At 37.6% G+C, this 23,396-nt stretch overlaps 1 protein-coding gene across 1 annotated transcript in view; it reads left to right on the top strand.

Annotated features, from left to right (window-relative positions):
• Positions 1 to 408: 408 nt before the first annotated feature.
• Positions 409 to 23,396, top strand: part of LOC131060452 (synaptotagmin-2) — a 154,452-nt gene continuing 131,464 nt past the window's right edge. The window contains exon 1 of the mRNA XM_057993686.2: positions 409 to 667. Within this exon, the coding sequence (XP_057849669.1) occupies positions 557 to 667 (111 nt within the window). The 5' untranslated portion in view covers positions 409 to 556. The remainder of the gene's footprint in view (positions 668 to 23,396) is intronic.

Raw genomic sequence — 23,396 nt, 5'->3', positions numbered from 1 at the left:
ATAAAATTTCAAATTTGATTCCATTTTTTTTTTTTTTAAAAATTGGTCCAATCTCTTTACCATGTTTGGCTGGATTGTTATATATATATATTTGATTATTCTCTTGACATTATGTGTAATAATTATTTTGTTTTGATTTAATGTATAAAATAAAAATAAAAATAAAAACAATGTGCTTAGAAGATAATTTATTTTACTAAACGTACATCTCTAAATTACTGGCATCACTGACACCAATACGTAGCGTATGGGACGAAGAGCAGCCGGGAAAAAGAGCGAATGCAAAATGAATTTACGATAAGCTCTAATCGACATTATTTTGATGTCTAGTCAGATTTACTACGTGGCCCAATGTCGTCCAAAAGAGGGCAAGTGGTCTGGCTCCTGGTTTGTTTATTATAAAGCACAAGTAAAATAAAACCTGTAAATGTCCGCTATGGAGAAATTTAAACAAAGCGTTTCGTTGGGGTCATCGATGACATAACAAAACTTTTTCTTCATTCTTCTTCTTTATATTGAGAGAGGAGGCCACATGTAAGTTGGCGAAGGAGGAGGGATGGGTATTGTGAGTACAGTGGTGGGGTTCTTCGGATTTGGAGTGGGTGTCTCGATTGGTGTAGTGTTCGGTTACTTCCTGTTCATCTATTTTCAGGACAACGATGTCAAGGTGACTGCTTGCTTTGGTTCGATCTATTCAATTTCATGCCTTTCATTGCCTTTTCTTCGATCTATCGACTTTCATGTTTTCTCATAGTTTTTTCAACCCTAAATTTGCAAGCACATCGCTGGTAGAGCACAAAAGGGGCACACTTAAAATTAGGAATCCCCACTGTGGGTTTTCTACCAATCTCTTACTGCTTCATAATTGGCATCGAATAAGCCTCGCTTGAGGCGAAAAAGGGAGACATTTCTCATATTGCTAAATTATTTAATTTTACTAAAATAGCATTTCTGACTGTCTATATGGTGATTCTTCAGGCTGTGGTAACCTATTTTAAATGCTTACCGGAACTTAAGTATAGTGATCCGTGAGTTTGAATTGGTCTATAATGTGTCTGCATCAATGCAAGATTAGAAACCCACAGACGAGCTATATCGTTCTATCCGTTTGGTCTATCTGACAGCCTCCCCCTATTAATCCTTAATGAATATAGATATTATTCCCTCATTCAAATATCGATAGCTTACTAGTATTCGGACAACGATGAACTGGACTGTAATACTTATGCTTTAGGTGGATATGGTAATTATTATCGTTGTTATGGAATGTTGCACTTAACATCATAAGCTATAGAAGCTTCATATGATAACTACGGTGAAGCCTTTTTTAAGGGTACATTTGGATAATGCATAAAGCAGTTTTTCTTCTTTTCATAAGATAGTTGGAGATAGCTCTCTTTTATAAATGGACTAGTAATAGAACTGTGGCTATTTCACGTCGAAGAATTTCTATCTGGGCTATCTGTTTGGTATTAACAATTCTTGAAAGTCAATCCATAACAAGTTAAGAAATGCCTTTCCAGTTACGAAAATTTAGAATCAACACAAGAATTAATACAAGCTACCAGTTTCTTACCTAAATTTTTCGCTATATTCCGGTAAAAGATTGAAGTTTCTTTGTGTTTTTTGAATTTTATTTTCAAATGACCAGCGATTTTCAAGACATTGCAAAGGAGGGGCTCTTGCCAGCCTTGGAATTTCTGTTTACAATTGCTAGAATCTTTTCCGTCAGTGTTTCTCGATTCAGTTGCATTTCTGATTAATCTGTGGCTGTTCCAGCCCCATTGCATTAAAATTAATGTTTTCTGCTGGTGAAAGTCTTGCTGCAACTTTTACTTTAGCATGGATAACAATATCAAGTATGCAAAGTGTTAGAATTCGCATGTTACTATCAATGTTGTTGAATTTCTGAATGGGATATCCTATTGAAGATCATATTGGTCACGGAGCAGGTTGTTCCATTGGGTTTGAAAGAATTACCAAAGATTCCTTGAGCTCTGTTCAACATGACAAGTTTTGTTGATCAAGAAGAAAAATGTTATGGTGGGCGTGCGTCCATAGGAAGTTTACCCATTTTAAAATATGCCATTGCAATAGGATGAAAGTCAACCACGGTTCCCTTTCACATTCCTTTTCTATTCTAAAGTTATATTTTTCTTATTTTTTGATTTCCTAATTTCTTAATGTGAGAGTGTCTAGAAGAGATGCATTCCTCACCTACATTAATTAATGTCTTCTAGAGTCCAAAACTAACTCTAGCTCCACTTTGGATCGTATATCCAGCACAGACCTCTATTATCCAAGATTTTAAATTCTCATTTTTCTCACACTCCAAGTGGATACTTGAATTTCATGAATTTGACTTTGTCTAATGGTTCAGTGAAGATGGTCACAATTTGTTTTTTTGTAGGCTGATAATTGGGATCAGTACCTTATTTTTTTTGTCAACATTCTAACATAGTGATATTTAATAGCCATGTATTTTGTCTTTGCATGGAAATTTGGGTTCTTTGCTTTCTTTATTGCACTCTAATTATCAATATGCAATGTCACCTTCAAATGAAAATCACATCTCAGCTGATGATGAAATTGCTTGTTGCTTCTTCCAACAACCTACATGCCATTTTCTCTTTTGATTACCCTACGAAAATGCACTTGATGCTTTGCATCCAATGTTTTTCTATGTTCATCTAGCATAAAGATCATGACAAGTTGAACTAAATTGTTTGAAATAATTTATCTTTGGTTTTTATCTATGCTACAATTTAAAAATTGTCTTCCTTTCAACTAACAAAGTGGGAGATATGTTTCTTACATAGTCAAGTGTATCCATTGCTTTAGCCCAAATCCTTGTGTGTATCTTCTATTGTCTTTGTTACAAGTGCGGTTGCCGTTGCATCAAAAGATCGACCTGTTAATGCTCGATACAACCACTAGACTTATTGAATCCACAAGAGGTAGTTAAGCCATGTCACAAACCCGAGCACTGCGCTGCACGCTGCACAACACAAGGAGACCAAGGGCACACACCTTGCAACAATCCCCCCCCCCCCCCCCACTAGCGCAAGCAAGGGGTTTGAACTTGTGATCAAGCTCTGATACCACTTGTTATAAGTGTGGTTGCCATTGCACCAAAAGATCGACCTGTTAATGCCCGATACAACCATTAGACTTATAGAATCCATAGGAGGCGGTTAAGCCATGTTACAAACCTGAGCGCTGCGCTGCACAACACAAGGAGACCAAGGGCGCACACCTTGCAACAAACAATTTTTAACCATATTATCTTGATCTTTCACTTAATGCAAATGCAGAAAAGTAAAGTACAGAAACACAAAGCAAAGATCAACACCACCATAACACCAAAAGTTTTACGTGGAAACCCGGTTAAGGGAAAAACCACGGTAGGATTCAAACCCACAATATTAATATGCTCTGTTAGAAGTATAAAAATATTATGTAAGGGGAATGCACATGCATTTAGGCACACTGCCTAGAGCTCACTGCTCAATTGTAAGTAAGGGCTACAATCCCGGAAGGCTCACTGCCATACAAAATGATTACGTAAGATACAAGAAGGTTTGAACTATTGAATAGCATCAACAAATGCCTGAGTATAGTTCCGATTAATCACAAAACACATAATCTTACTCAACTCTACAACACTGCTTTGTTTTGATATTCTGCATCATACCGAAGCACAAATCTTCACCTTGCGCACAATTGATCATACACACATCGCACATAACCATTGATATAAAAAATGATCAAATCAATCGGTCTTATATATCCGCAACACCAATTTAGGTCTCCATCATGTCGGCTTCAAGAACACGGCACAAAAGATGAAATGTGTACACAAGTCGGCTCAAACGGATCCAAAACAATCATGCGGACCAAAACGAATTGTCCACACGCTTCCCATATGTCGGCTCAACATCCTCGAACACGTAAACAACTGCCAAAATCGATCCGCAAGATTCGCACAAAGAATCTCCACACGTTACTGGCAATGAACACTGTTTCTCGGAAATTGTCTACTGGATCTTCCAATTTTCCCAATACTCAACACTGAAGTCCATAAACTTGGAATAGGGCTATTTGCACAGGAAGATTTGCATCCCATTTGTTTCATTGGTCTTGGGAAAACCTTTACTGTGGAAACCCCAAAAACAACAATATTCTTGGATTATGGGGGAATCTTTTGAGAAGGTGGATTCCTTTTGGGGTGCTGCTAGCTACTTGCTACTACTCTTACTACCACTACTTTAAATATAGAGAAAACCAAACTATTTATATAGCATTTTTCATTTCCTATTGTTGAAAAAGGTTAGGATAGGATTTAATGGAATAAAGTAAAATGAAGGTGGTGCAAAAATATGTTCAACTGTTCTTCCTTTCAATGTTTAAGCTTCCATCCACATTCAAGAGTTAAGTGTGACCAAAGTTGGTACACCCTATTTTCATAGTATAACTAACAAGTATAAACACATACCATCAAACAAAATTGCCAAAATCAAGAGCATGTATTTATATGAACTAGTTAAAGTTTTTTGAATTACTTGCATTGGGGACCATGAAGCAAGCACATAACACACAAATGCTTAAAGTCCAAAGACTCTCTCCAAGATGAAGTGTTGGGAAACAAAATATGGTGACAATTTTACTACACAACGAGGCACAAGTATTTACAAAAGATTAAATCCCATATATATAAAAGGTGAACTTTGAGACATGCCACCTATGAAAGAAGCATAATGTCAATGAAAGAGGAGAATTTGCTGAATGATTAGCTATAGGCACCGGATGAACAATTGCGATGAGACATGGAAGTCATTAAAGATACCTCAACTTCAAATGAGTATTGTTTTTTTAAAACCCATGTAATGTCCCCATTTTTGGTCACTTCAGTATAGTAGTTAGCTCTAACTTTCTCGTTGTCTGTCAACCTTGCCAAAGGGGATGTTAGATGTTGGTGATGAGCTTAGATGGTGTAGAGGACTCTTATTCCACTTTCCGAAGTGAATTCTGACATCTAGCGTGTTCTCCAAGATTTTTGGAGAGAGCCTCTAGTTATAGTCACCCGATTGGCCTTGATTTTCATGATTCATCATCGGTATCAGTCAAATTTTGATTTCGACACTTTCTGATAGTTTTTGCAACTTGGATGTAATATTGAGCCGTTAATTTAATTATTTACTAAGGTTGCTTATTTTTATTAAAATAATTAAAAAATCACCTCATTTTAATAGCTCATTGGAATGAGGATAAAAAGTTTTAAATGTTGGACTCTTGACAAAGTGATTAAAGTGCCAAGAATATTTAAAAAATGAAATAAATCACTTTTGAAGATGTAAGGCTTTTTTAAATCATAAAGTGATTTTACATTGTGTTGTTCATAAAGTACCTGGAAAGATTAAAAGTAGGTTTGGAGAGCTCATTTGGCATTATGTAGATTGATTACATTTCCTTTTGTGAAACCCTTGTGGTTTGGGAGTTGAACTTAGTTCATCTTAGCCTTCTTGAAGACGGAAACCCTTAGAGAAGATTAGCCATGGTGGTCAAAGATCCTCCTTGGTTAATGAGGTGTAATTCATTCAGAATCACGAATTGTGCGGAAAGGAAATTGTAGGTCCAGTTGAAGGTTGAATCGTGAAGTCTTGCAAGCAAGACGATTCGTTTGAGTTTTGTGTTTGAGGTGATTGCTCATTTTGGGTTGCTTGTTAATTTTGGATTAATGGATACATCTTGGATAATATATTTCTTATTTGGATGGGCGAGGTAGTTTAAGGATTCATTGGGCACTTTAGTTCATCTTTTCAAGTTGTCAGCTCTTCAGTAGATAGGTGCTGAATGTTGAATGGAATTAAGGCGTTGGGTACTCATCTCTTTGTTAGGCATGTGATTAGTCCCTTGCATGTAGGGAACATTGGCATTATTGGAAAAGCGATTGTGAGACTTAACAGTCCTTGGTTAGGCATGAACATGCCTAACAAAGGATAAATAGACATGATAAGTATAAATGGATTCCTTTCTGAAGGCTATTAAGGCTATTCTCAAATTATCTTTTGGCTTATATAAAGATTAAAACATGAATCTTTATATAGTTTCATAACTTTATTGTAGCTTCCAACAATCAACGAATAGCACATTAACATCTCTTGTGGAAGTGTGTGTCGTCCATTAATATTTGGTGGCTATCTATTGGAAGACCATTTTTATGACACACTTCCACAAGAGATGAACATCTGAGCATTACCATAATATTAATGAACATTATCCTCTAACATGTAGTGTACAATAGATACTCTTCCGGTAATTGTATATTGAAATTTTTAAGTCGCAAAAATCAGGATTTTATGATAAATCCCGAGTCAATTGAACTTACCAGTCTGGATTCTTCATATGTGGTAACTAATTCAAATCTCAGGAAATATGTGAGGAAATTTTGGTTTCAGATTAAAACATGAATCTTTATATAGTTTCATAACTTTATTGTAGCTTCCAACAATCAACGATAGTGAAAGATCTTGAAAGTGTGTCATTAACATCAGCATGTTTTATTGTAGCATCAGCATGTTTTATTGTAGCATTAACATCTCTTGTGGAAGTGTGTCGTCCATTAATATTTGGTGACTATCTATTGGAAGACCATTAATATTTTTGTGACTATGAGTTTTTGGTCCATTAATATTTGGTGACTATCTAAAATTCAAGTGGGGTGATTTAAATTAGAAAAGATTAGCCATGGTGGTCAAAGATCCTCCTTGGTTAATGAGGTGTAATTCATTCAGAATCACGGATTGTGCGGAAAGGAAATTGTAGGTCCAGTTGAAGGTTGAATCGTGAAGTCTTGCAAGCAAGACGATTCGTTTGAGTTTTGTGTTTGAGGTGATTGCTCATTTTGGGTTGCTTGTTAATTTTGGATTAATGGATACATCTTGAATAATATATTTCTTATTTGGATGGGCGAGGTAGTTTAAGGATTCATTGGGCACTTTAATTCATCTTTTCAAGTTGTCAGCTCTTCAGTAGATAGGTGCTGAATGTTGAATGGAATTAAGGCGTTGGGTATTCATCTCTTTGTTAGGCATGTGATTAGTCCCTTGCAAGTAGGGAACATTGGCATTATTGGAAAAGCGATTGTGAGACTTAACAGTCCTTGGTTAGGCATGAACATCTGAGCAGTGCGTAAAAGTATTGGGCAGTGTTAAAACTTTTTGCTGGTTGGCACAGGGATTGGGATTGATATATGGGCATGGATACTCATCTGGGCATGGTGTGAGCCCTTAAGGCTAGTGTAATATTCCATATTGGCTGAGTGAAGACATTAAGTTTGGTGGTGATTATAAAATATCCAGTTTGGTGTGAAGTATTCCTCTGTTTGCTGGGCATTAACATCTCTTGTGGAAGTGTGTGTTGTCCATTAATATTTGGTGACTATATATTGGCAACCTGCATGGATCTATTTTCCATTGCCGAATATAAATGGCAGGCGATATCAAAAATGTATGGCATGGGTTTGTAGTTTGCTAGTGCATAGTTGAATGGCATTATAACCTGTTTGGTGAGTCCAAATGCTATTAACAGCTGGTTGTGGTTTTAGTGGAGCCATGGAAATTAACAATAAGGCGTTTACCGGTTTACCTCAATATTATTGGTGCATTTACTTGTTGGGCATTTAGAGTTGGGTTTGTGCTAATCCTCTCACTAAATCAGTGGCACGTAGGGTCATTTATACGCGCTGCAGCAGCTGGAAATTTGCTAGGATTGGTGTATAGTTTTCACGGAGACTGGTATATATATTATGCCAAATTGATGGGCTTTGAACAGAAAATGGTGTTGGGAGGTTCAATGCTGCTTCCATAATAGTGTGAGTACAATGGATAATGATGAGTTTAGCCTGCTGGACAAAAGGGAGTCATCTTGGTGTAGAAAACAATTACAGACCTGTTCCCGAGCGTTGGGTATCAAGTTTCGAGAACACAATAAATTGCTGGAGCTGAATATACAGTGCTGTCATACATGAGTTTGGCTCTTGGAAAGGTCAGAATTGTGTTGTTTCTGTCCTTGTACTCTGCTGTAGTTTACAGCAGTTTGTTGTACTTTCATTTGCTATAAATCAATTTTTTGAATTGAAAATATTGTATCCAATTTTATTGTTATGAATGCCATCAATTTGTGAACTTGTATGAAACTATTATAAGATTGAAGCCATAAATCTGAACACCAAACTAAACCCTTACATATACATGCAAACTCCTTGACAAATTGGATGCATAGTTGGGAAAAATTCAGTACAGGATTTTACAGCCCACTGAAGATATTGCTAACCATAAGTCTTGTGCTTGTGAGATTTGGAGAAGGGAAATTGTTGGATGAGTAGGTGAAATTCATTTGGTTTCAATTATTGCTGTCATTAGGTTAATACTCCATTGATGCATGTGATTTGGGTGAAAAATAGGTGGTTGACATTTGTAGTTGAAAAGCATGAGAGGTACAAATGAGTGGGCAGTCGTTGAAGGCTCATGAGTGGCATGTAGGCTTAAGCAAGTGGGAGGAGCATACCAAGAGATTTTGCTCAATCTTTTTTGCTCCTAAAGATGCCACACTTTTGAAAGGGTTTGCTAGTTGTGGGGCTGCACACTTTTGCATCCAATTAATAAGAATCGTGTTGGCATTGTAGGATTAGGAGGATTGATGATCAATGAACTTTCTATTTGATAAGGGCCTTGGGTGCCATTGAAATTCTTGCTTTATTAACAAGGAATATTCTTCTTTGCAATGAACTTGCTTGAAGGTGTAATAGGTATGTCATGACCCCTTTGTAACGTCCCCACTTTGAAATATAATTTAATAATAAATGATAATAATGAAATTAAATTAAAATACAAAAAAAAAAAGAAAAAAAAAGAATATAATTTAAATATAATTAAGATTTGATTAAAGTTAATGAATGATCAAAAGGAATAAAATGATAAGTTGTGACTCCCCCAAATATGAGGTATAAAAGGGAGGAGAGAACTCATTTGAAGAGGAGAATTTGGGAAAATGAGAATTGCAGATTTGATTTAAATAAGAAGTGCAGATCTGATTGTGGAAGGTTGTGACCCTTTCAAAAGGCAGAAAGAATGAAGAGTTGCACTCTTTCAAAGGGTGCTAATGGTGAAAGGGTGTGTCTCTTGCCAAAGGACATACATGATGAAGAGGTGTGACCTCTCCCTCCATTGAGAGATATAAAGGGAAGGAATCAAAAGCATCTAGTGACATCAACATGGATCAGATCAGATCAGATCAGAACTGTTATTAAGTTACAGGCAGTAACATCCTCGTTCTTGGTGGTATGCATGGGGATGTGTTTAATAAGTATGCTTAATATATGAAGCCCAATAATGTTCTTATGCAGAATTAATAGCAATATTAATATGGACTACAATATGTATGGCAGTCATACTTATAGTCTAAATCATAATATATAAGAAATTAGTATACTTATAGTCTAAATCATGTTATTACTGTCAGTATTTAAGAATATGGGAATGAGATGTTCCAAAGAGTGGCAGTCTAAATCCAAGCAATAGGTTAAGTCCCAAGATAGGGTGGGGATCAGCGACCCATAAGCCTTGAGGGTATAGACCCAAGATAGGTAAGGGCTTGGATCTCTAAACTTTGAGGGAACCTATTGTATTTGGTCTCTAAGTGCTTTGGTAACATACATAGACCCTTCTTCCTTAAAACTGAAGTAGTAGCGGGGTCTGATATCTATTTTAAGAACTACGAATAATGAAATTAATCATCTAATGAGGAAAATAAATAAGCACTTGTTAATAACTAATAAATTAAAGAATATCGATGACTGACTTCATGATTAGTCTCTCAATCAATTTATAGTATATCGAAATAGATTAATTATAATTAATCAGGTAGGGGACATCACACCCTTCTATTGAGAAGTGCTCCTAGGCTTTGAGAAGGGAGGATGTACAAAAGTATTCTCTTTATTTGATCAATAGGGACCACTAAAAATGCACAACACATTCGAGATATACTTCGCATTATTTTATGCCAATATTAGAACTTTCGTTTTTATTTTTTTCTAAACCTAGTTTTAGAGGTCCATAAAACCTAACAAACACTTCTGATTAATGTTTCAAAAAGCACACCTATGCTATCCTAGAGTGGGTTTCAATGGAAAGAGCAAAAAATGATCTAGATAAAACTTTAGGTAACATTGCCATGGATAAGAAAGTGTCGATGCTTTGAGACCACTAATAATTTGTCGAAAAGGAAATGATATTTTTTGCAAAAAGTAATATTACAATATAAAGATCTCATTTGAATGCATAACCTTCACTACTCCCTTTTCTTCATTATTGTAGTAGGTTCTTCCAAGAGCCGCTAAGAATAAGCTCATTGCTTCCATTTAAATTATTTAGAGAAAAGGTGGTAATGTTAATTCACCCCTAGAAGCTCTTCAAGAAATTAGATATTGCTAAGGTCACCCAAAGTCTAAAAGTATATGTGGGTCTCTATTCAGTACCATGTTCACACAAAAATAATATATTGGAGAGACAAGAAGGTAAGTTAAAACTCGGTTGAAGGTACATGGAGCAAGTATTTTATGTGAAAGGATTGAAAAGTTTGCAATAACAAAGCATTCCATGTACTATCGGCACTACATATGTGTTGAAAGTGGACAAAGTTTGAGAAGAGACTGGAATTAAGAAAATTCCAAATAATTTGAATAGAGAATATGTGCTTATACTCTTGGAAGCCCCCACTACCATTAATCAAAAAATAAAACAAGGGAATTGAGGTCACAAATGAGATCTTTATATTGTAATACTATGCTATGTGAAATAAAAATCTTTTCTCTTGTTGATGGGTTGTGTAGGTGTCCCTCAAAGTGTTGACGTATTCTGATTCATATGACAATGTTTATAGAAGTTTCATTAGCAACCAAGCAAAGTGCATCCATGTCATGTGCAATGCTTTGAATCAATTGCAACACGTTTGCTCTCCAATTTTTCATTTCTTATAAAATTGCCTTTGATTTGTTTTCCCATGATTTGATCTTCCCACAATAAACTATCCTTGTGAATGGTAAATAATTCCCTAGCCATTTCCTTTCTTTGCAAACCCATCAAACTTCTGATTGGTGTTCCATAGGGACACATCTCTTGGATCTAATTAACGTCTTGAATGTTTTGGGGACTTGGAGACTTGAGGGGACATCTCTTCTTTGCCCTCCTTAAAATTTTGGGAATGTAATTGGAGAAATCCCCAAAAAAGAGGGATACCCCTTTTGAGGCTTTCTTGTCATTTTTCCTGGCCATCCAAATTGAACATCTTGATGCCCTCTAATCATCATCAAGACTTAAGTGTCCCCCCCACATCAAATGCATAGAAAACAACATAAAGGAAACAAAAAGAATCTAAAATGAATAAAATCTGAAAGAGGGGCTCACCAAGGTCCCCAAACCCACAAAACAATCAAAATCCATGCACATTGTTGTTTTACATTCACCAAAAGAGGAGGAAAAGAGAAGAAGAGGTGAAAATTTCAAGATATCAGTCCAATGATGACTTTGATTTCATTTTTTTGGGCATCTCTCAATATAATTCATGCTCCATATAATATCTATGATAATTGGTCATTTATATGGATTATGGAATCAGTGAATTGCTATTGTACATTTTAGAATTTCATCTTCTTCTGGTTTGTTATTTTTGTTATTTTGGTCGAGTGATGTCTTTGAAAGTCAAATATTAATTTAATGTATTATTTTAATATCTGTCTCCTTTCTTGTACCCTGTCTGAAACTTGATGATTGTGTTTCATAATACCCATTTTTTGTCATAAATTTTCCAATTAATTGTGGGAGTGCCAAATTTAAATCCACATTAATAGTCGCCCCAAGACGAGTGGTAATGGTGTGTCATGTCTTTGTACTGTTTTTAAATCTAATAAGATTTTGCAGATCATGCATGGTCGCATGTGTTCCGAGATTCATGATAAATAATTATGGCGCATGTGTTCCATCATAAACAAGAAAGGCAGGGGTGGTGGTGAGAAGCAAGATCTGAAAAGATAGCTGTTTCATTAGCGGGTACTGCTTGCTTGGATCAATCAGCATCAAAAGATGGGAGGGACGATGAACACTCTTATGCATGTGTTCCAAGATTCAAGATAAATAAGTTATAGATGATGGTGGCTTTGATTTGGAGCTGCCACAACATGTATTGGTGAATGGAAGAAAAGAAAATAAATTTAAGTGCATTCTTTTAAGGTGATAACAGTTTTAGCAAGAATAAAATTGAACTCAAATCATGGCAAAGACAAGGTTGCCAGTTCAGATTTGGGCTCGGGTTTGGGATTGAGGGTTCAGTTCGCAAGTTTGGTCAAAATGTTTTTTGGGGTTAGGTTCTGTTGATGTGTTTTTTGTACACGACCAAACACAGAATAAAATACCTAAAGGTACCTTACCCTCTCTTGAATAAAGTCTCCGAATGCTGAAGATGTCGCGAAAAGGATCAATCGGGATGACTTCAAGGTTCTTTGCTGTAGGATCTCTACATGTGGATAAGCTCTCTGTGGTATGATGTGATTTGCTGGGATCACAAGGGGACTTACACTTGACGACCTAAACGTCTGATTTGCTGGAATCACAAGATTTTACTGGCATAGATTTGAAAAAAAGGAAAAAGGACGAGGGCGAGGAAAGGATCTAATTCTGATACTAAGAATGTAGGAGCAATGAATGATCTTTGATGAAATTCTAACTAAGTCTTGTTTTGACAACCCAGGACCATCTCCACAAGGTTAGTGCGATCTTCAAAGGAAAGCTTTATGATGTTCAGATCATCACTACAGGCATAGACACCATCAGGCTGATGCATATCAATGAAGAAGCGACAATTGAAGTTAAGCTTAAGCTGAATGATTCGAGTTGACTACACAAGGCAAGTCTGCAATCAACAAACTGCTAGTAGTATGGATATACGAATTTCACCATCAATCAAACACATTTCTTCCACTCATCTAATAACATTAAATCAAATATGAGAAGTATAGAGACCATGCAAATTGTTGAATCGACCCATGAATTTCACCATTTCTTCAATGAAGTTTTACAAGTCTTTTACAACAACATCTTGGCAACAATCTTTGCCTTCTCTTTCTATTCTACTCTAATTGCTATTCTATCAACTGACTATCCACTATTAGCTAACTATTGACTAACTATTTTCTATTCACTAACTCTCTTCTATTGGCCTTTACAAAATGAAAAGTCGGGGCTTATATAGTTCCCTTAATACAATTCAATGGCTAAAATCAATTTGAGATCAATGGCCAAGATTCTACAATGAAAACCCTAATTAGGGTTTGTTACAACAAACTCAATTCCGACCAATGAAATAATTGTATTAATTGGACACATGTCTTCTCTGGAAAATTCGACCAATGGATAGCTGGGGTAGGTACATCGAGTTTGTGCCATCTCCCATGAGTTAGGTACATTGAATCTGGACATGCTAGGGTGGACCAAACCGACTGGAGAAGTGATGACTGGGATGCCACCTCGTCTAACATTTGTAACTTGGTAGATATTCAACTTGATGTTGCTGAGAAGCTAGCTTTAATTAACTCTTCTGAAACTATCTGCTTCTTCAACGAACCCTTGCTCTGACTTATTTTGTCTTTGATGTGCAGGATGATGATGTACCTCGCCTTGGAATGCTGGATTGGAAGAGGTTATTCTCGATGATGCTTGACTGAAGAGGACCGTCCTTGTTGATGCTGGACGGGAGGAGGTCGTCCTTGTCCTGGCTTGATCTTCTTTGATGAGAGTCTACCAAGTAGTTGATCTTCCGACTCCGGGGGTCGCCATTTGATGCCTACACAAAAGATTAAAGTTAGTCTTTGAGCATCAAACCTTAAAGCATGAAATTTAAGACCTTTCAAGGGTATAACTTAAGATATTAATTTGAAAAAGTCATGATAAATCAAGAATTATACATTTTCAAATTAATTATGAATGGAAATTGGATTTTCAAGACTTAGACTTTACAAAATTGCTACGAAATCACAATAAGTCTTGAACAAGAGCTTCAAAAAAAATGATTCTTCATACCTCCTCCTTGAATGCTTAACTACAAAACCTTGAAAAATGATGAAAGAAGACCGGATTTTGATGGACAAGGCTTAGATTATAGTCCTCTCTTGGATGAATTACGCCTCCATTAGCCTTCAAAATGAATCTCACCTTCTTTAGTCTCCACACTTAGCAAAAAATCGCCTTCAAACACCTTCCAAAATCTGGAAATTATCCTCCAGCTTGTTCAATTTCGCACCCCCAATTCGCACTCCAACTTCGCATTTAAAAAGGGATGAATGAATGATTAAAACTTGAACAAAGCATCTCCATTATATAGAGCGCTCACCTCTTATTTCCCCAAGGCCGACTTGTTAATAAGGAGGTAAAAAATAAATAAAACCTTTAAAAAAGGTGGGCCGACTTGCTAAGTAAAGGCAAAATAATGCCTTGAGCGCTCATTAACAAATTTTAATTCAAAAAATTTATTTTAGATGCCTCCAAGATGTCCCTTTTGATTATTTCAAGGTCAAAAATTAATTTATTAAATTAAAATGCCTTTAATTTAATGCAAATTTGATTTAATCTTTCCAAAGGCTGCGAAGTTAGCAATTTTGGGGAATTTGAGGGATATCAACGCTTGACTAAGGTATTAATGAAGAATGCCAATAACTTCGCCCTCGACCCTTAGCAAGGGTCAGGAGCGATTTTTCAAATTAGGCCTTGAATACCCCATTTTTACAAATCCAAAATTTAACCTAGGCATTGTAAATGGCATCTTTTACTGGAGTTTGGGTTTGATTTCACTTGAATTTTGGAGGGAAAGTGCATTTAGGTTTTTTTTCGCCTTGGACCCTCAGCAAGGGTCAGGAGCGATTTCTCAAATTTGTGCTTACTCCTCCATCATTTTAACCCCAATCTACCTCACAAGGTTAGGCAATGATCCCTTTCATTCATCTCATCCAAATTTGCTTTGTTTCTTCAAGGTGAAATAAGAGTTTTTCAAATTTTCGCCCTGGGCCTTCAGCAAGGGTCAGGAGCGAATTTTGGGTTCTAGGCATATTTCTTCATGCTTTTAACTTGAAATCACTTCTAAGGCAAAGAACATCATGCCTCCATTCCATCCAAATCATAAGATCTTGTCTTAATTTTGCAAAAAAAAGGGAAGAACTTGGAAATTTCGCCCTGGGCCCTCAACAAGGGTCAGGAGCGATTTTTGCAATTTTGACTAAAAATCTTCATTTTTCCAACTTGAAACTCCTTTGCAAGGTAGGTTCTCATCTTTCATCATGCTTTTGACACTTCATTTCAACCAAACCAAGCAAGAAAGCCTCCTTCTAAGCCTTTTCGCCCTGAACCCTCAGCAAGGGTCAGGAGCGAATTTTGCAATCTAGACTCAAAATGTTTCATTTTTCACCTTGAAACCTCTTTGACATTCCAATTCAACCAGGACTAAGCAAAAAAAAACATCCTGTTGACGTGTATTTTGTACACAATCAAACACAGAATAAAATACCCAAGGGTACCTTATCCTCTCTTGAATAAAGCCTCTGATTGCTGAAGATGTCGCAAAAAAGGATCAATCAGGATGACTCCAAGGTTCTTTGATGTAGGGTCTCTACGTGTGGATAAGCACCAGTGGTCGTTGTGAATGCTGTTTCATCAAGGGGCCTTACGTTTTCCGAGCTGCAGGAACAAGATTTCCTAAAACTAACAAGTTCTCAAAAAGATCAAAAGGTAGGGTTTGCAAGGGATGAATTCTAATCTAATCCTAAGAATGACTCAATGTAGGCTAGACTTGGTAAGATTCTACCAATTTCAATATTGCCAAAACATAACAACTCAACTGAAATTGATGTGATCTTCTAAGGTGACTAATGATTTTCCAATTCATCAAGGATCATAGACACTACCATGAAGGTACATATCAATAGTTCAATGATGATTGAAGGTTTAAGTAATCCAAATATCTCCAGTTGACCACACAAGGCGTTCTTACAATCAGTAAGAAGCTAGTAGTTTGGAACGTGAATCTCACCAAAGATCAAGCCCAACACTTAGTCCTTCAAATTTAAATATTACTTCGACCAAGAATGATTCAAGAAAGTAAGCAACCATGAAAGTAGCCACAAGAATTGCAATAAAACACCATAACTTCAATATTTTATTGATCTCAAAGCCAAAAATAGACAACAATTGCTTCAAATTCTCTCTTCAATGCTCAATCTTGCTACAAAATAACTTTCTTCTCTCCAAAAGCTCTAATCTTCTAATTTCTAACTTACTATCTCTAATCTCTAATGACAAAATGAAAATGAATGAGGGTATATATAGCATCCTCAATTACAATGAACGGCCCAGATCAACAGAAGATCAATGGCTGAGATTATGACACCTAAACCCTAATTAGGGTTTATTACAAAAAGTTCCCTTTTTATTGAACAATATTAAATGCATAGCCAAATATTTAATTGGCACAAAAATCTAGGAAACATAGACCAATGATAATTAAGGTGCCACATCATCTATAACAACTTCTCTTCTAGAACCTTGTTCCCTTTCCAATGCTCCTTCTTAGCATATGCAATGAATCTGGACACAATTCCTTCAATCTCAGCAATAGGAATCTCTGGAAGATTCCTCATTCGTTCCTCCAAGTGGATGACCTGATCGAAAGCCTTGAGAAGAGCTGCATCCCATCCAAGTTCGAGTTCTTTGATTTTCTCAATCAGGAGCATAGTAGCGAACATTTGATCCCTTTGCTCATCTGTGATAACATTCTCATCTTTGCAAAAGATGACCTTGACCTTCTCCTCCAACTCTTGAAGATTCACATCTGTCTCATCTTCAATCCTCCTGCCAAGAATAGAACATAACACCTCAAACACCTTGTCCTGAATTGGATGGATGACCTCCTCAACTTGATTGCATTTGGTGCTAATATCTTCGAAAAGAACTTCCTTCATCTGGAGTAGAGTTGACCACTGGAGTAAATTATGAGCTCCTCCATCCATTATCTTTTCTTGTGCTAGGATCTTCCTTGGTGTTTGCCTGATTACTTGCAGAACAGGAATGATAACATCTCTAGTGTGTGCAAAGGCGGCTACTGTTATCATTAGGTTGTGAATGATCTCAAGGACCTGGATAGCTCGATGGGTGGTCTGCATCATTCTTGTTGCGAACTCAATGGCAACGGTATGGGATTTGTCAATCCAAGAGCTCATAAGCTCAACCAAGCTCTTAACTCTTTCTGCCTCGCCAACTGATTCAAGGGGAAGTGCTTGCGCAGGAGATACTGCTGGATCCTGACGTCCCAAAGGCTGATTGAGATGCCTAAAGTAGCTTCTCCAAGCACCGACCTCTCGCTCAAGCTTTCTATTCTTTTCCATTTCTTCTTTAAGCTTGTCTTTAAGTGCCTCAAATGAATCAGTTGCCTCATCCAGTGTCTGCTTGGCTGTGAGTGGACCAAGCTCAAATGTTTCTACATCATACTCCTCTGCAAGGATTTCGCCTTCATATTTGTCCACTGCCGGTGTAGCTATCTGTGACTTCCTGGACCCTGTCTCATCTCTGATCATCTTGGACATCTTGGTGGCCTTCTTCCTTTCTGTTATTCCCTGAGAATTTCCTACAAGGCTCTCTAAGTCAATTACATTATCTTCATCTTCGATCACAATCACCCTTGTTAGCCTCTCCTTCAACCAATCTGGAATGGCGGATCTTGTCTCTCTAACTTGTATCTCTTTAGGCAATGGTTCTTCTTCTCGGAGAGGAGATGTCACTTCATCATTATTCTTGTCTTCATGTAGCTCATTAACTTGAGGAGATTGACTTGATGAACGTTGAGACGCCTGCCCTTCTTCGTGTATATCATTCTGTACCATTGATTCCATAGATTCCTCAACTTCAGGTACCCTCTTCTCTTGTCCTACATTCTGACTTGTCCTTTTTTCATGTCGAGAAGATGTACCGGATGAGCGATCTCGATTGGCTTCTTGTTTCTTCTTGGAGGGTTCTCTTTTCTCAGGTCTTTCTTTCCTCTTCACACCTCTAGGATGGGGATTGCCTTCACTTACACTTCGAAGATTACCTTCACTTGTGCTTCTAGGATGAGGATCGCCTTCACTTACACTTGCTCCTCCTACCCCTGGTCTTTCCTCCAAAGTAAAAGTCATAGGTATGTTCTGTTCTCTCAACTTTTGATGTTGCACATCAACCCATCTGCGAGTACAAGACAAAACTGGAGCCATCAAAGCTTTTAAGTCAAAAACCTCAGGTTCATTCCAATCTATCTTCACTGCTTTGTCTTCTCGGTCATAAGATGATTGGAGATGTCTGCCACTGTCCTGAGCTTGATCAGCCACTCTGTAAACTTTGCATTTCCTGATGAGATCTAAAGGTAACCTGGAATGCATCTTTCTTTTCACTTCTAAATCATCTGAGAGATTCATCAAAAAGTCCTCTATCTGAAATTCGTGCTTGTACTTTCTACCAACTGTTTCTTCTATATATCCATAAGGATCAAAATTCTCTCTCAAGGCAAAGAATGAAAATGAATATAAGGCCAACTCCTTCTCTGCGTCATCCATGGCTAGAGCATTAGGACATACCTCAACTGAATTCCCTAGTATGATAGGCACAGGAATTCCATTTCCATGCCTGTGTCTGAATGCCTTTGCATAAGCCGCCAACTGTTGAGTTACCTCAAGTAACACTACCCTGTCTGTCGGATATCTTGGCAACATATATGGAGGTGAAGGACACCCATGAACTCTAATATATGTAAATTTTTGGAATTGGATGAACCAAGCACCATACCTCTTCACAAGCTCCTGTGCATCTTGAGATAGCCGATTGTGAATCCCGCCTTGCAATGTCCTGGTGATGTTCATCGTGAAGGTATCATTGACTAACTTGTAGTCACTTCCAGGTGGATGATGCAAATGGACATAAGAATCACAAACTCTGACTTCTCCGGGCCCTCTTCCGATCACTCCTCTGTGAGGTAGTCCTGCATATTCAAAACTCCTGATTAAGGCATATATGATGTACGAGCTCATGTGGAAGGATTTGGTAGCCTTCAGTCTTCTTAACTGCACATCCAAGCAATGGCTAATAATTCTAGCCCAATGAATTGTTCCTTTCCCTTGAACTATCACTTGGATGAAGTAGAACATCCACTTTTCAAAATAGAAGGCTTGAGGAGCCCCTGTAACTCGATTGAGTAAAGTTATCAAATCTCTGTACTCCTCTTGGAAGTCGATCCTATGTGGTGTGTTGGGAATCTTGCTCAGGCGAGGACGACTTTTGAGTAACCAATTCTTATTGATGATGCTCAAGCAAGTGTCTGGATCATCTTCGTACATGGACCTAGCCTCTTCCAAGCTTTTGTAAATCATATCTTTATGTTCTGGAAGATGAAAAGCCTCACTTATAGCCTCCTCTGAAAGGTAAGCCAAAGTGTTTCCTTCCTTGGACACGATTGATCTTGATTGTGGGTTATAATGGCGGGCGCACTCGATCATCAGCTCATGGCACAAGACTGCTGGAGGGAAACCGGCCGCCTTGATAATGCCACTTTCAATTATTCTCTTTGCGGCAGGTGATGGCTTTCCAATGTAAGGGACCTCTCGAAACTTCTTCACACTGAAGTTTCCCAAGTTGGTATCTCCAATGTTGCTCCATTTTGACACGATCTTGGTCTCCAATTCTTCATTCCTTTGATCTTCTTTCATGAGAGCTAGACGACTAGTGGATGCTCCTGCCTTTGGGGTCGCCATCTTGACACCTACACAACATTTCATAATGAGTAATATATTTTGCAATTTAAACATTTAGGAAACTTCATGATAAATCTTTGAATTATCATTTCCTAAATTTAACTACGCAATTTGAAATTCAAAATCTAAAATTTCAACATTGGACAAGGGTGATCTCGCCATACCTCCACTTGAGGATTAATTCTAAGAAACGATGCAAAATTAGGAAAATTTGCTAGGCAAAATGAAGATTGAAGACTCCCTTTAGCAAAATGCGCCTCCCTCTAGTCTTCGCAAGTATTAATTCTATCACCTTTATCCTCCAAAAAAATTCGCTCCTCTTAAATCATGTTTCGCACTCCTTCTTGCTCTTCCAAATCGCACTTGAAACAATAAGTGAATGATTTGAATAATGAAAACACACCCCAAATAGATAGAGCTCTCACCATTTCAATTTCCCATAGGCCGACTTGGAAAATAGGCCAAAAATAAATAAAAATTAAAAAAGAAAGAGGCCGACTTGACAAGATATTAAAATAATACCCCAAAGCGCTCCATTTTTAAATTTAATTTAATAATAATTAACTTCGAAATGCCTCAATTAATAATAACAATAATAATAATAATAATTAAAAAAAAACAAAAAAAACAAACAAAAAAAAAACGATTTTCCAAGGCTCCAAAATTAATTATTAAATGCCATGCACCTTTATTAAATGTCAATTTAATTTTTTAAAATATTTTGGAGTTTTAGCGAAATTGGCATTTAATGTGATTTGGAGGACATTGGCGCCTAGGCATGGTAAAAATATCAATTTGTTAATAACCTCGCTCTGGTCCCTAGGAGAGGGACAGGAGCGCCTTTTCATTTTTGGCCTTGTACTCCTTGCTTTCACGTTCAAAATCTCTTCCTGGACGTCCAAAATGGGATTTTCATTTGGAACTTTGAGTTTGATTTATTCGATCTTTGGAAGGAGTGTTCCTTAGGACATTTTCGCCCTGGTCCCTTGGTGAGGGACAGGAGCGATTTCACCCTTTGTCCTTGGTCTTTGTCTTTCAAATCGCCAATTCAAGTTTGGGGGTAAACAATGATCTTCATTCGTCCCTTCAGTGCATGTTCAACTTGCTTTCTCAAGACAAAATGGGCTTTCCAAAGATTTTCGCCCTGGTCCTCCAGTGGAGGACAGGAGCGATTTTTGCATTTGAGCCTAAGCTTGTCGATTCTTGGGGGCAATTCCTTGTTCATCATCTTTCGAAAGATATTTCTCACTTTGCACAACCTTGTCTTGGCGTGATTCTGGAGGGGATTTGTTGATTTTATGAAAATCGCCTTGGTCCTTCAGTGAAGGACAGGAGCGATTTTAGTTTATTGTACCAATTCTTGACCACATCAACCTCTAACTACCCTCAAGGCATAAAACATGATTCTCCATTCTATCTTGAGTCCTGGAAACAAGAAATAGTATTTCAAACGTTAAGTGTTTAGGCATACTTGAAGATTTCGCTCTGGTCCCTTGGTGAGGGACAGGAGCGCCCTAGCCCATTTTCATCGAATTTTGTGGTCCTTGCAACTCCATTCTTCCTTGAAGCACTTTAAATATCATTGCAATCTCGTGCCTTGGCTTGGCTTCGTCCCAATTTGAGGAGGAAGGCTTGTTAATGTGTGTTTCGCCCTGGTCCCTTGGTGAGGGACAGGAGCGCCTTGGCAATTATGAGCTCTCGTATGCTTTGCTAACTTTCAAAATTATCTTCAATGGACCGATTATGCCTCCCTTCATTCATCTCAAACATGAAACTTGCTTTACCTTTGCCAGAAATTTGTCTTGTGAGAAAATCGCTCTGGTCCCTTGGAGAGGGACAGGAGCACCTATTGCCATTTGGGTTGATTCTCTTCTTTGTGGCCTACTCAAGTTATATTCAACGGGCAAAACACACTTCCCTTGACCTCTTCAAATCGCGAAATCACTTAAATCTTGCAAGGAGAATGCAAATTTGGAATTCAAGCTTCGGTCCTTCAGTGAGGGACAGGAGCGCCTTTTGTCCTCAAGGCCAAATCTTTTCACTTTTCATCTCAAATTTCCTTTGCTAGGGAAGATATCATCTTTTTACAATCCATGAACAAGAGCCCAAATCCAGAAAAGGTCCAAGAAGGTGTGTACAAAGAAAATCGCTCTGGTCCCTTGGTGAGGGACAGGAGCGAATTCATCTTGCTAGACAAAAAGTTCAACCTTTCAATGCTTTTAACTAAGTCCGGATACTCCATTATGCTCATTTCATTCTTCCTTGTGTCCTTAATGCTTCAATTTGATCAACCAAGGCCAAAAAATGACCAAAATAAATCATTTCGCCCTGGTCCTTCAGTGGAGGACAGGAGCGAATTTATCTTAATCCTTCAAATTTCATCATTTTCAAATCTTCAAAATCCTTAAAATCTTCAATTCACGTCCAATCATCTCCCCTGGAGACTCTGCACAAAACAATTGAAGGAAGTTAGAGACAAATATGCACTAAATAACATTTTCGCCTTGGTCCCTGGGAGAGGAACAGTAGCGATTTCACCTTTATAAGCCAAAATATCCATAATTTAGGTCTTTAATCACTTCACCAAGCAGGGTTAGGTCATCTTCAAGGCCAGGGACCAGTTAGCAAGCCTTCAACAAAATTTGATCAAAACTTTACCTAGGCAAAAATGCACAATTCCATCATTAAAATGCTAACACTTAGACATAGCTTGAATTTTCCCTCAAAAAACCCTGACTGGACCTAACCTGAGACATACCTGACTTTCTGACAGGCTCATCCTATTTCAAAATTGCAATCTTCGGGAGGATGCTTAATAATCTTCAAAATTTGACTGGACATTGGCTTGAAAATATCCAAAAGAAACCCCTAAGGCTTAACCCTAGTCCAGATGACTCACTCACTTACTCAAAACCCTAAAAGCAGAGAGAAGAACAGGCAAAACAAAAGCGAAAAGAGGGGGTCCCCATTTTAATGGGGCGATGTGTGAAATGGTCACAACACATCCCCCATAAGTTTTTCGCCCTGGACCCTCAGCAAGGGTTAGGAGCGATTTTTAGGTTTTCAACAAAGTCCTTCATTCAAGTTGAAAACTTTCTCAGGTGGGTAAAGGGAGATGTTGTTGTTTCATCTATGTCCAAAACTTGACTTTTTTCATTGCAAGATGAGAGCTATTGGGAATTTCGCTCTGGACCCTCTAGAAGGGTTAGGAGCGAAATTGCCTTCCTTGAATTCATCATTTTGCATGCTTCCAAACCTTTGAATGATGTTCAATCTTCATTGCAAGAGACCCTGCACATAAAAATTTAGCCAAAATTAGTGACAAATAAGCTCAAATAAGATTTTCGCTCTGGACCCTCTGGAAGGGTCAGGAGCGAAATCTTCATTCTAGGCTAAATTGCTCAGTTTTTTAAGTCTCAAACCATTTCACAAGGCAAGGTTAGATCATTTTCCAAGTTAGGAACAAGGTTTCAAGCTCAAACAAGGTGGCAAATGAAGTTTATGATGAATTTCGCTTTGG

Source organism: Cryptomeria japonica, chromosome 2 (genome assembly GCF_030272615.1).
Source record: "Cryptomeria japonica chromosome 2, Sugi_1.0, whole genome shotgun sequence".
NCBI classification, from domain to species: domain Eukaryota; kingdom Viridiplantae; phylum Streptophyta; class Pinopsida; order Cupressales; family Cupressaceae; genus Cryptomeria; species Cryptomeria japonica.
This window is presented reverse-complemented; position numbering and strand designations above follow the sequence as displayed.